This window comes from Corythoichthys intestinalis, chromosome 1 (assembly GCF_030265065.1).
Source record: "Corythoichthys intestinalis isolate RoL2023-P3 chromosome 1, ASM3026506v1, whole genome shotgun sequence".
In the NCBI taxonomy this organism is placed as follows: domain Eukaryota; kingdom Metazoa; phylum Chordata; class Actinopteri; order Syngnathiformes; family Syngnathidae; genus Corythoichthys; species Corythoichthys intestinalis.
The window spans coordinates 13354087-13365599 of NC_080395.1; the positions used below are offsets into that span (position 1 = coordinate 13354087).

Sequence of the window (11513 nt, forward strand, 5' to 3'; positions counted from 1 at the left end):
AAATTATAGAATTAAGATTTGTTATCAATGAAAAATATTAAAAGTGTTCGTTGGCTGTCACTGAGTAGCATTTGCGATCGCTCCACAAAACTAACAATATAAATTACCTCCAAGAACGGTCAGAAACGTAGGACAACCAGAGGATATAATATATACAGGGGTGCACATGAGTGGTCCGCATGCGTACTGGACGTAGACAAACGCGCTGGCCCTCAACGGCTTCCATACGCTTTTGCGTACCGATGGCTGACCACTGTATTTGCGGCGGACACGAGAAAATACCTTCTCAAAATGTCGAAGAGGAAGGCCAAACTGAGTAATTACTTCCGTGTTCCCCCACCCCCGTCAAAAGACAGACAGACGACAGAGACGTCACCGGAGCTACCGAAAAAAAGGACTTTTGCTGAAAAGTGGCTACAGGAGGTACCATGGCTAGAAGCAAATGATGCTCGCACGGAAATGCGGTACAAAATGTGCCGTGAGAATCCCAATGTCACCGATAAGAGCAGCGCATTTTATGTAGGGTCAAAGAATTTCAGCCATCCAAACTTTGAAAAGCATGAAAAAAACGGTGCATGTGGCAATTAAGCAAACTATCGATGTCAGACATGACCTCACTCGCCCTAAGGACAAGTCGCGGAATAAAGGTAATGAACAGCGACATGCACTGACAAACGTGTTTTTGCTCGCATTTTACAAAGCTAAACATGCACGTTCAATGAGGTCTTATGAGGAGGACATCCCACTTTTAAAAAGGCTTGGAGTTAATGTGGGAGCCGCATAATGCCCTTTATTTTGAATTGGTGCTTTTTATTTCTTTACATTTCACTTCATAGTAATGGCAATTTTGTTGTGCCAGTTGATGTTAATCAAGCATTAATTGTTAATATAATTAATTAATGTTAATTGGCTCTCAGTAAAGCTTGTCATAAATTTATCGCATCAGGCGGGTCGGCTCTCAAGCTCAATGAGGACCAAGTCACATCTCCAGGTCCTCCTCTGAGAACCTGGGCAAAAAAATTATGTGCACCCCTGAATATATAGCTTGTTGAAACAGGAAAAGTAATTGTCAGTCACGTAAGAAAAAAGTGTCGATAAAAAAGCTAAGACTATGCTTAGGTCGGCTCGTTTATTTAGTCTTTTTCTGCCCTTGACACTCAAGCCATCTCTTTAACTGAACATTTTTATGTTCTTCCACATCTTTGCTAGTGAATTTGGCACCAGGAACATCATTTTTGGGGAGAATTGGTAAGTTTAGCTCTGTAAACATCTCCTTCGTACATGATTTCCATTCATTTACTATTGGGGACAAGCTCCCGTATGTCCCCCACTTAGCAGCAGTAGCTAACGCCATGAATATAAATGAGCGGAAGTGACGTGTTGCTTGCGGTACGCTATTGTCGCAACGTCTCATTGGTGAAAGATAGCCTCTGTCAGCATCTCTAGCAAAAATAATATTTAGAATAAAGAGCAAAAATGTAACGACTTGTGCTGCCCAAAGTAGCAGAGTAAGAGTAGTGTTTATTCTTCACAAATCTACTCAAGTAAAAAGTTGCATTGTAAAACTACTATAAGAAGTACATTTTTCACAAAAAGTCACTCAAGTAAATAAAATGCGTTACTACCCAACTCTGATTACATAAAATAAATCTGAATCCGAGTTATAACTACCGACAACTCAATTTTGAAGAGTCAGAATTTTGTGCGTAAATCTATATGTTGACTTTATCCAACAAAGTGATTCCGCTGCACTACTTCAATCAGGGAACATAATAATGAACTCAAATACCATGGTAATAAAAAACTAAATTCATGAATTCTAATGAGTGCTATGACAAACTGAGCAGGTGAAAGGCTTCTCTCAAGTGTGTATTCGCATATGTTTTGTCACCTGATACTTCCAACGAAATCTTTTCTCACAAAGCGAGCAGGCAAAAGGCTTCTCTCCAGTGTGTGTTCTTGCGTGTCTGTTTAAATTTCCCTTGTCGGTGAATTTTTTACCACATGTGCATACAAAAGGCTTTTCTCCAGTATGTGTACGTTTATGCCTTTCTAACTGAGGTTTCAGAGAAAATCTTTTATTGCAAAGTGTGCAGGGAAAAGGCTTCTCTCCTGTGTGTGTTCTTGTGTGTTGTTTTAAATTTCCCTTGTCAGTGAATCTTTTATCACAAGATGTGCAGAGAAAAGGCTTTTCTCCAGTGTGTGTACGCTTATGTCTTTCTAAATCAGTCTTCTGTGAAAACCTTTTTTCGCAAAATGTGCAGAGAAAAGGTTTCCCAAGCGCGCATTCTTTTGCATCTTTTTTCAATGCTGACTTGCTGAAGGATTTCAAAGCATTTTTGTTACTGTCATCATCCTCCTCATTAGTGCTAGAAGACTGTGATGTCACGTCGTTGCTGTCCGAAAGCGGAGCTAGAAGGCCGTTCGGTTGCGATTGTCCATCTCCTTTTGTTGTCGGGTGCTGAAATGCGCTGTCACTCGAAGGTTTTGCTACTCCATTCTCGTCATCTTCGTCACTCTTCACAATGACAGACAATGGAAATGTGGTGATTTTCTCTTCCTGTTGTTCTTCTTTAATGTAAGGGGTTTCTGGCTCCAACTCCTGTTTGATGTACACCATCTTTGACTCCTCCTGTTTAATGTAGAGGGGCTCGTACTTCTCAGGGTGAAGATCTTCTCCAGTGACGTCTGCAAGACACTGAGTGAGGGGGGAAATCATGTGATTTGCGTAAGTCGAGCTTTTGCCGTCATTTTCATGTTCCATACTTTTTACCGACACTAAGAACCCTTTGGCTGTAGATCAGTGGTTCCCAAAGTGGGGTCCACGGACCTTTGTCTTTCCAGGGGGTCCACGACACGATGTCTGAGACAGAGTAACAATAAAATATTTTTCTGAAGAAAAGAACAAAAAAAAATTTCTTCTGTCTCGCTATGTCTCACATCATATCTATGCTATTTTGAGCCCAGCCCAGATGAGTGATTCGGGCAGCGCCACGCCCCAGCCCTACAGTGCCGGTACCTTAGCTAATCATGATGTTAGAATTGCCCTTTCCAGTCTTGAACCACGTTTTGATTTATTGTGCAAAAATAAAAAGCAAGAGCACGTGAGCCACTGAAAATTGAGTATTTCTTTGGACCAGAACGGCATAGCTGTGTCCAGTACTACATTATTGGCGAAAGTTGAGGTTGGTGTTCCGGAAGCTTTTTGAACGACTCACTGGGGGTCCGGGCCCAGGTTGACTTTGGGAACCACTGCTGTAGATAAAGTAAATAATTTTTTAATATTATGTATACACATCTTTAATCAACTCTATTACTGCCATTGATCATAACTGTTAGAATTGTTAACTTAATTGTTGTATCGACGTGAGATCATTGTTATCATGAGCCTTGTAATCTTGCCCAACAGTCACACTCATTGATCATGGTCAAATTAAAGCAAGCCTGATATTGCATAAAATATACAACTCATGTCATGATCTTACACTCATTTTCTTTCGTTTTTCAGTTGGTCGTTGTGGCCAGGATTTGCTCTACTCATCTTCCACGTCTCCACACTTTGATTTGATCTTTGGGATTGCGTTAGCCTTCAGTCAAAAGTATTTGTCACATCTTTAAGACAAGTCGAGAAACATCTTATAAAATTAAATGTAATCACTCTAATGTTAACTGAGCTACCCCCTCCGCGCCCTCAAAATAAAATTTACAAATCGGAAGTGGCATGAAGCAAAAGCATTACAAATACATTAACGTGTCTTGACAAGTGAGCTAAACTAAACAAAACTAAGTTAAGGAAGCCTGGCATGCTTCAACATACAGTAAAGCCAAACGACTTCCTCTAAAATGGTACGTTTTAGTCCAATAAAACCCAATGCGAATGCTTTGAAGAAGCTTGTTTGATTAGAAGAAGGGTACATGAAAGAATTGCAATTCCAGGATGGGTAAACAGATGATGCGTCACGTGAACCGGAAGTAGAAACGTTCGGGCGCTGAAACTTCAGTGTAATATGCTGAAACGTTTGGAACGAAGTGGGAGACCGTCACGACTTAAACTGGACTCCAAAAATACTCATTACAAATGATAATTTTTCTGTGTGTTAATTTATCTTTTAAAATATTGATTAACTTTTCCCCACTGCATTGCACTCATGCTTATTGGACAGGTGTTGTTTCATTTTCCAGTATGCTTGAGTATTTTTTAAAAAACATTTTATACACGTACATGAGTCATTTTTTAAGATAACTGTTGTGTTGATCATGTTAATTTTGAGCTATACTGTTCCACCACTAAAGGTGTGTATTGGTCAAGACGAGATAATGCGGAAGTCGAAGTAGTTGTTCTTGATGAGCACTGTTACAAAAGGGCTGCACAGCACCCACATTGATTAAACGATTAAGCGGGAACCTCCGTCTCTACTTTTTATTTTTTATTAAAACATGTGGCTGCTTTTACTTGAGTAATAATATTTTTTGGAGTAACGCTATTCATACTTCAGAGCAGCTATCTTTTTTTTTGTTTATTTTGGCCTCAGCTTACCCTTGTTTTTGTAAATAATTTTTTTTTGTGATCAACTGTAAACTCGTGTCACAGCCTTGTTTTGTGTTGCGTCCCAGCGGACCTTTAGACAGGGATGAAACAGTATAGAATTACTGACAAAGTTGTGAACCTTGAAAATTGAGTTATTAATATCTACGACTCATTTTCGGATATTTTAAATATATGTTTAATGAATATTTTTGAAGTGCAGTCAAGTAGTGATGGTCGCCCACTTGCTTTCAAAACCTTCAACATATTACACTGAAAATCCAGCAGCAGAACGTTTCTATTTCCGGATCATTTGACGCAACGTCTGTGTATTCTTGACAGACTTGCAGTTTTTTCATGTACTCTTCCTCTAAACGCGTTCCTTCAGAGCATCCTTATCGGGTAAGTACCGAAGTAAGCGTTTAGTGGCCTAAAACATCCCAAATTCAAACTGAATGGAAGTCGTTTGGCTTGAAGTTGAAGCTTCCCAGACTCACCTAACTTGGTTTTGTGTAGCTTAGCTCGCTAGGCAAGACACGGTAACGCATTTCGTTTCTTTTGCGTGACGCTAGTTCCAATTTGTATATATTTTCTAGGGTGCTCGCCATCTTGGCTATCATTAAAGTGAATACATTTAATTATATTTGACGCTCTGTCTTAAAGACACAGTGATCCCTCCTGTTTCACGTTATTAGGGACCAGAACATCCCGCGAAAAGTCAAAAACCGCGAAGTGGGGTTTAATTACAGTACCTGCATCATGCGTTGGGGGAACTTGTCATACTTGCTGGATGTCTTGTAGGCAGGGCTCCAGACTGCTCCTAAATGGGGGCATTTAATCCCTAAAATTTGATACAACTCGAGTAAATTTTTATCTACCCGCACCTGTGTAAGTAGGACTTTGGCAGATTTATTAAAAAAAAAAAAAACACACGATTTGTTGAATTGTTTTATGGCTGACAAACTTCTACTCCACACTGAAGCATAACTGTTTGCGGCAATGCACAAATAAGTTGCTAAACATTGCATTTATCAATAATCTAGTAAAAATAAGTGGAAACAAAAATATTGACTGGGTTCCTCTAGCTCATGGAAAGTTAAATTCAAGACTTTTTAAAGTTATTCGAGACCAACTTGACAGCAAACTAAATTTGTATCATTTTGACAGCGCCATTGTTTAGTTACGCTTGCGTGAAGTCTCACAAAAACGTACGGGATCGGTGCCATATCGCATTCAGAAATCCTAGCTGGGACGAGTTTTAAAGTATTAGTATTTAACATTAAAAACAGCAGGGCTCCAGACTGCGACCAAATGGTGGCATTTTGCGACTAAAATTAGAGTCAGTACGAGTATTTTTTTCCTTTACTCTCACATGTGTTTCCTTTACTCACACATGCGCAACCACTAACATTGCATTTTTTGTTGTTGTTGCTGACAAACTCCTTCAAGGTTAAAACCACTAGTTGGCGGGAATGAAACAAGCTGGTTAGCCAAGGGAAAATACAACTGAAGAAAAAAAATGGTGGAGGTGGACGATTTGTGGCGTGGGTCAGGGGCTCGACACTATGGAGGCGATAGCGAAATGCGAAAGTCATCGCCGTTATGCTGAAAGCCAACACAAGGAGTGCGATGCAACTGCAGCGGCAAGCGATAGTGACACGCACCGCCCTCTACTTGTGCGTCATCGGTGGTCTCTCATTATCTATGAATTTGAAGGGCAATTTAAAATTTATTTTCTGAGCGCCAATAACTTTCCATACTGCTGCTTTTTTATTTATGTCCCGAAAATCATGCCGAGAGGTATCATAAAGTATGTGCTAGTCGCACACTGGTAAAATGATACGTTCCTCCATGTTGACAAAGTGTGAGGTTTGGATGTCAATTTCCGGATTGGCCAGTGTCCTCGCAGGTGTTTTGTCGATCAATGTTCCCATGTTAACCGAATTTCTAAATAGTATACTGGTTGATGTCAAAACTGTTAGAGAATTTGTAGTTTTTTGCATTTATTATGAAAGTATTTATTGGTTCAACAGTGAAAATTAGAGGAAAACTTTGCATGTTGATCTACAGTGTGCGCCCCTGAATCTTTTGCTTGCCCCCCTAAAACTTTAAATTAGGGGCCACTGTGCTCCTCGTAAAAATGTTAGTCTGGAGCCCTGCTTGTCGGTCCAATCACAGAGTGTGTGTAGCGGGGATATGGTGCTTCAATTGCGGGTAAAATAAAAGTACTTCGGAGATGTTGGAGTTTTGTAGCAGGCTTTGGGTTCTCTCAAAGCAGGTTAAAATGGTGAAAAGTAACAGTGAATATATAAAGTTTTTTTTCCAATGGTATTACTCGAGTTAATCAATTATTCGCTGCAGCACTAATCACATGATTTTTTTTTTAACACCCTGTGGCCCGCAGACATCATTGATGAAGATCTTCACCCTGAGAACCACGACCCCCCCTCCCTCCTCCACGTTAAACAGGAGTTGGAGATGTCGGACATCAAACAGGAGGCGGAGCCAGAGACCCCCTACATTAAAGAAGAAGAACAGGAAGATGAAATCACCACACTTCCATTGACTGTCATTGTAAAGAGCGAAGAAGATGAACTTTCAAGTGAAGAGAGCAGAGCTGCGAAACCTTCAAGCGGCAGCTCATTTCAATGCCTGACAACAAAACGAGAGGGACTGTCGCAACCGGACGGCCTCTTAGCGCCGCTCTCGGACAGCGACGAAGCAACAACTCACTCTTCTGACTTTAACACTGACGAGGAGGATGTTGACTTTAACCCAAAGTCATGGAAATCCTTAGAAAAGTCATCGTTGAAAAGAGACACAAAAGAATGCGCGGGAGGGAAACCTTTTGCCTGTTCATTTTGCGATAAAAGATTTTCTTGGAAGCATCACTTACAAAGACACGTGCATGCACACACCGGGGAGAAGCCTTTTGCCTGCTCATTCTGCGATAAACGATATCCTTCCAAGCACCAGTTAACAATACACACGCGTACACACACTGGAGAGAAGCCTTTTGCATGCACACTTTGTGATAAAAGGTTCCCTCAGAAGGTAGAACTAAACTATCACACAAAAACACACACTGGAGAGAAGCCATTCGCCTGCTCATTTTGTGACAAAAGATACTTCACGAAGGCAAATTTAAACATTCACACGAGAAGACACACTGGAGAGAAGCCTTTTCCCTGCTCACTTTGTGGTAAAAGATTCACTTCGAAGGGAGAATTAAGCAGTCACACAAAAACACACACCGGAGAGAAGTCTTTTGCCTGCTCACTTTGCGATAAATTTTTTTCTTGGAAGCATCAGTTAACAAGACACACGCGTACACACACTGGAGAAAAGCCTTTTCTCTGCACAGTTTGTGGTAAGAGATTCACCACGAAAGTAGAATTAAACAATCACAGAAGAACACACACCGGAGAAAAGCCTTTTGTCTGCACATGTTGTGGTAAAAGATACACCCGGAAGGTACAATTAAATAACCACAAAAGAACACACACTGGAGAGAAGCCTTTTCCCTGCTCACTTTGCGACAAAAAATTTTGTGGGAAGCAAGCGTTAATAAGACATACGCGTGTACACACTGGAGAGAAGCCTTTTCCCTGCTCAATTTGTGATAAAAGATTTTCGCAAAAGCAACAGTTAACTAGACATACGCATACGCACACTGGAGAGAGGCCTTTTCCCTGCTCACTCTGCGATAAAAGATTCACAGAGAATGGAGAGTTACTCAGACACGCAAGAAAGCACCATGGAGAAAAGGCTTTTGCCTGCTCATTTTGCGATAAAAGATTTTTTCAGAAGCAACATTTAACAACACACACAAGAATACACACTGGAGAAAAGCCTTTTCTCTGCACAGTTTGTGGCAAAACATTCACCCAGAAGGGACATTTAGAATCGCACACAAAAAGCCACACAGGGGAATAACCTTTCAATTGCAGTGTGTGACAAAAAAAAAAAAAGATTTTGCAGGTCCTGAACTATAGGTAGTCCCCGGGTTACGACGTACCCGACTTATGCGATTTCAACTTTACGATGCCAAAGTCTTGTCCGCCACACTTCTACCAGTTATATATATATATGTATATACAGTATATATAATAGTCACGTAAACAGTAGGGATGCAACGATATTGTTAAGTTATTGTTATTATATATAAGTTATTGTTTCAATATGGGGGACATGATTTTCGATTCGATTCAATACATTTAATGCTCTGAAAAAAAATAACACTTGTATTTTTTTGTTTAGATGTTTTTTATTTTGCTCATAAGCAAAAATAACATTGCCATCATATACACATGCATTTTGGTGCATAATATTTATTTGCTTACTTCTTCCTGATCTGAAGAAATTTTGTATAAAAGTGCTGAGAAAATCTTTACTGTTTGTAAAGTGAGGTGGGGCACACTGTTGATTGATACAGCTCTCTTAGCAGCTAGGTTTACCACATGAGCAAAACATCCTATTTGTGGTCAGAGTCCCTCAGCGTCACGTACTGAATTAACAATATTTGCAGCATTATCTATAGTCACTGGTGTGGATTGATTTGGCCTGCTTAACTTCCATTCAGTCATGGCGTTTTTTTAATTCATCAATGTAGTATATGGACTACGTGTCCCATGATCACTCTGGGCTCACGTAGCCAATGGCATGGGTCTTGAGGGGGATCTAATGTAGCACATCTAGTTTGCTATTTGATGATATTTAGTGCGTACGCGCGAGTGTTGTCGGAGCATTAAAAAAAGTTAACAAATGCCACAGAAGTCACTTCTGCTCATTACTGCACAACACCAGCATATGACAATCGACTTTGATAAACAGGACAAGTTTGAAGTAGAGCGCTCTTAATTTGCCACTCATTGTTCATCATGACCATCCAGCTGTCTGTTGTCAAAGAGAGGTTGTACGTAGCAGCCAAGTCGGTAACAATGATTTGGCGGACTTCATTGTAAATATTCGGGAAGACAGTCTTTGTGAAATATGTACGAGAGGGGATAGCGTATCAGCAAACCCAAAATGCTGCCACACAGCGGATCTGTACGACGCTGAAGCCGCCTCCTCAAACTTCTGTCTTTCCTCGCTAGCCATGATTGTCGTGTCTGTTACCTCAGACCCAAACAAATGCAGCGTGCTTCACTCCGCCCTCCACGCAGTTTGGGGGAGGAGAGGAGAAGGGCTGCTTGCGGGGAGGAGCTGTCTCAGAGTTTTTCAAGGCACAGCCCTCAGTTTTCGATGCACCCCGGGCGTATTAGCGAGCGCACGCAAGAAAAAATTCGGAAAATACATTTTGGGAGCTTTTCATTTGCATCAAATAGTTTTGCTTATTGAAGAGGGCTTAGCGAAGGGTTCATTATAAAACCGAATATTGTTGTATCTTTGGTAAACAGTACCTAGTTCATGCCCCATCAGTGTCACTGCCGTCCTGCAGTTTCTAACGACGTCAGGTCCCTCCCGCTGTCATCTCCGGTTCTCATGTGTCCCCCCGAGAAGCGCCCTTTTCGGCTTGGGAGAGTCATGACGCCCACACCATCCTCCAGTTCTTCCCTGGCCGCCAACAATACGCCTTTTTTGGACTTCCCACTTCTTTGTCCTCATGCTGCTGCTGCTTCTCCCCCGCCGCCAACTTCTCTTGCAAGTCCCGATCCTTTATTATTTTTTTTTAGTTCAGACGGCAGGCTCACGTAAAGAGAGGCAATCTGAGCCGCCATGATATCTCCCCTGTCTCGCCTCCCTACTCTTTCCACAGCACCCTTTTCTCTCAGCAAAGGGACTCACTCACGAGTAAAGCCAGAATATATTTTTTAAAGCCAAATAGTGTTCAATATAATGGCATTTAACACAGCGTACATCACAGTATCTCATTTTTTACTTGATCTTGTGATATGACGTATAATACATGTTTTTGGACAGTTATTTTGTATTTTTAGGTACTTAAAGGGTTATTTACGACTTTGGCAGAAATTCGGGTTACATCGCCAGCTTAGGAACGGAACTCGTTCGTAACCTGGGCACTATCTGTATTCAAAATTCTTGTATTCATACCTTTTATTTGATTGAATCGGGCTACTTCTCTTTCTGTTCGGGTTGTTCCATTACATGATACGTTTTCTATTGTACTGCTTTTCACCATTTTTCTTTTGAATGATGGCATTTGAAATACTTCGATAATGCACTTTTTTTTTTTTTACAGTTTCATTGAAAACGTCTATTAATCTTGTGAATTGTCACATTTTCCAGTCTGCTTCATTAAAGAATTACTGTTCTTGTTTATGATTATTACGATTCAATATTTTGGTTCATTACTGATTTTTTTAAATTCCTCAATTGTGAACTACAGGGGTTGGACAAAATTATGGAAACACCTTAGAAAATCAACAAAAACTAATTTGATATGGTGTAGGTCCGCCTTTTGCTGCAATTACATCCTCAATGCTCCGAGGTATTGATTCATACAACTTGTGAATTGTTTCCAAAGGAATTTTAATCCATCCTTCAGTTAGAATATCCCCTCACTCTTTTAGAGGCGATGGCGGTGGAAATCGACATATAATTGAATCTCTGAACCAGGCAATAAATGCTCAATAATGTTGAGGTCTGGGGATTATGCCAGATGCTCAACTTCATTAGAATGTTCCTCATGCCATTCTTTAACAATTGCTGTATGTTCAATTATTATGTTGCCAAAATGTTAGGTGTTTCCCTTATTTTGTCCAACCCCTGAATTTTTAAAATCTCTTCTCTGTTCTATAAATATGGATTGTTTATACCAATACACTTTGCATTACAGTTATTCTCTTATGTATAAACAACTATGGATTAATTCTCCATTAAACTACAATATTTCTGGAGAAATTGCTGCGATGGTTGGTATATCGGGTCACTTAATGTTGATTTTGGGGCATTTTAGCGTCACTTTCTGTTTATTTGAGGCAATTTCAAGGTCATTTCATGTTCATATTGGGTCACTTACTGTTGA

The 11513-nt window shown here is 40.4% G+C and overlaps 2 protein-coding genes across 2 annotated transcripts; one reads left to right on the forward strand and one right to left on the reverse strand.

The window, feature by feature from the left end:
* Window positions 1-681: 681 nt before the first annotated feature.
* On the reverse strand, window positions 682-3935 carry LOC130917821 (zinc finger protein 771-like). The gene is made up of 2 exons (XM_057839551.1): window positions 3486-3935; window positions 682-2698 (listed from the first exon to the last, which is right to left on the reverse strand). Exons 1-2 carry the CDS (start codon window positions 3489-3491, stop codon window positions 1862-1864), a joined length of 843 nt encoding a protein of 280 aa, XP_057695534.1. The 5' UTR covers window positions 3492-3935; the 3' UTR covers window positions 682-1861.
* An 883-nt stretch (window positions 3936-4818) lies between these two features.
* On the forward strand, window positions 4819-11338 carry LOC130917733 (gastrula zinc finger protein XlCGF57.1-like). The gene is made up of 2 exons (XM_057839399.1): window positions 4819-4927; window positions 6930-11338. The coding sequence occupies exon 2, from the start codon at window positions 7004-7006 to the stop codon at window positions 8459-8461; it is 1458 nt and encodes a 485-aa protein (XP_057695382.1). The 5' UTR covers window positions 4819-4927; window positions 6930-7003; the 3' UTR covers window positions 8462-11338.
* The last annotated feature ends 175 nt before the right edge of the window (window positions 11339-11513 follow it).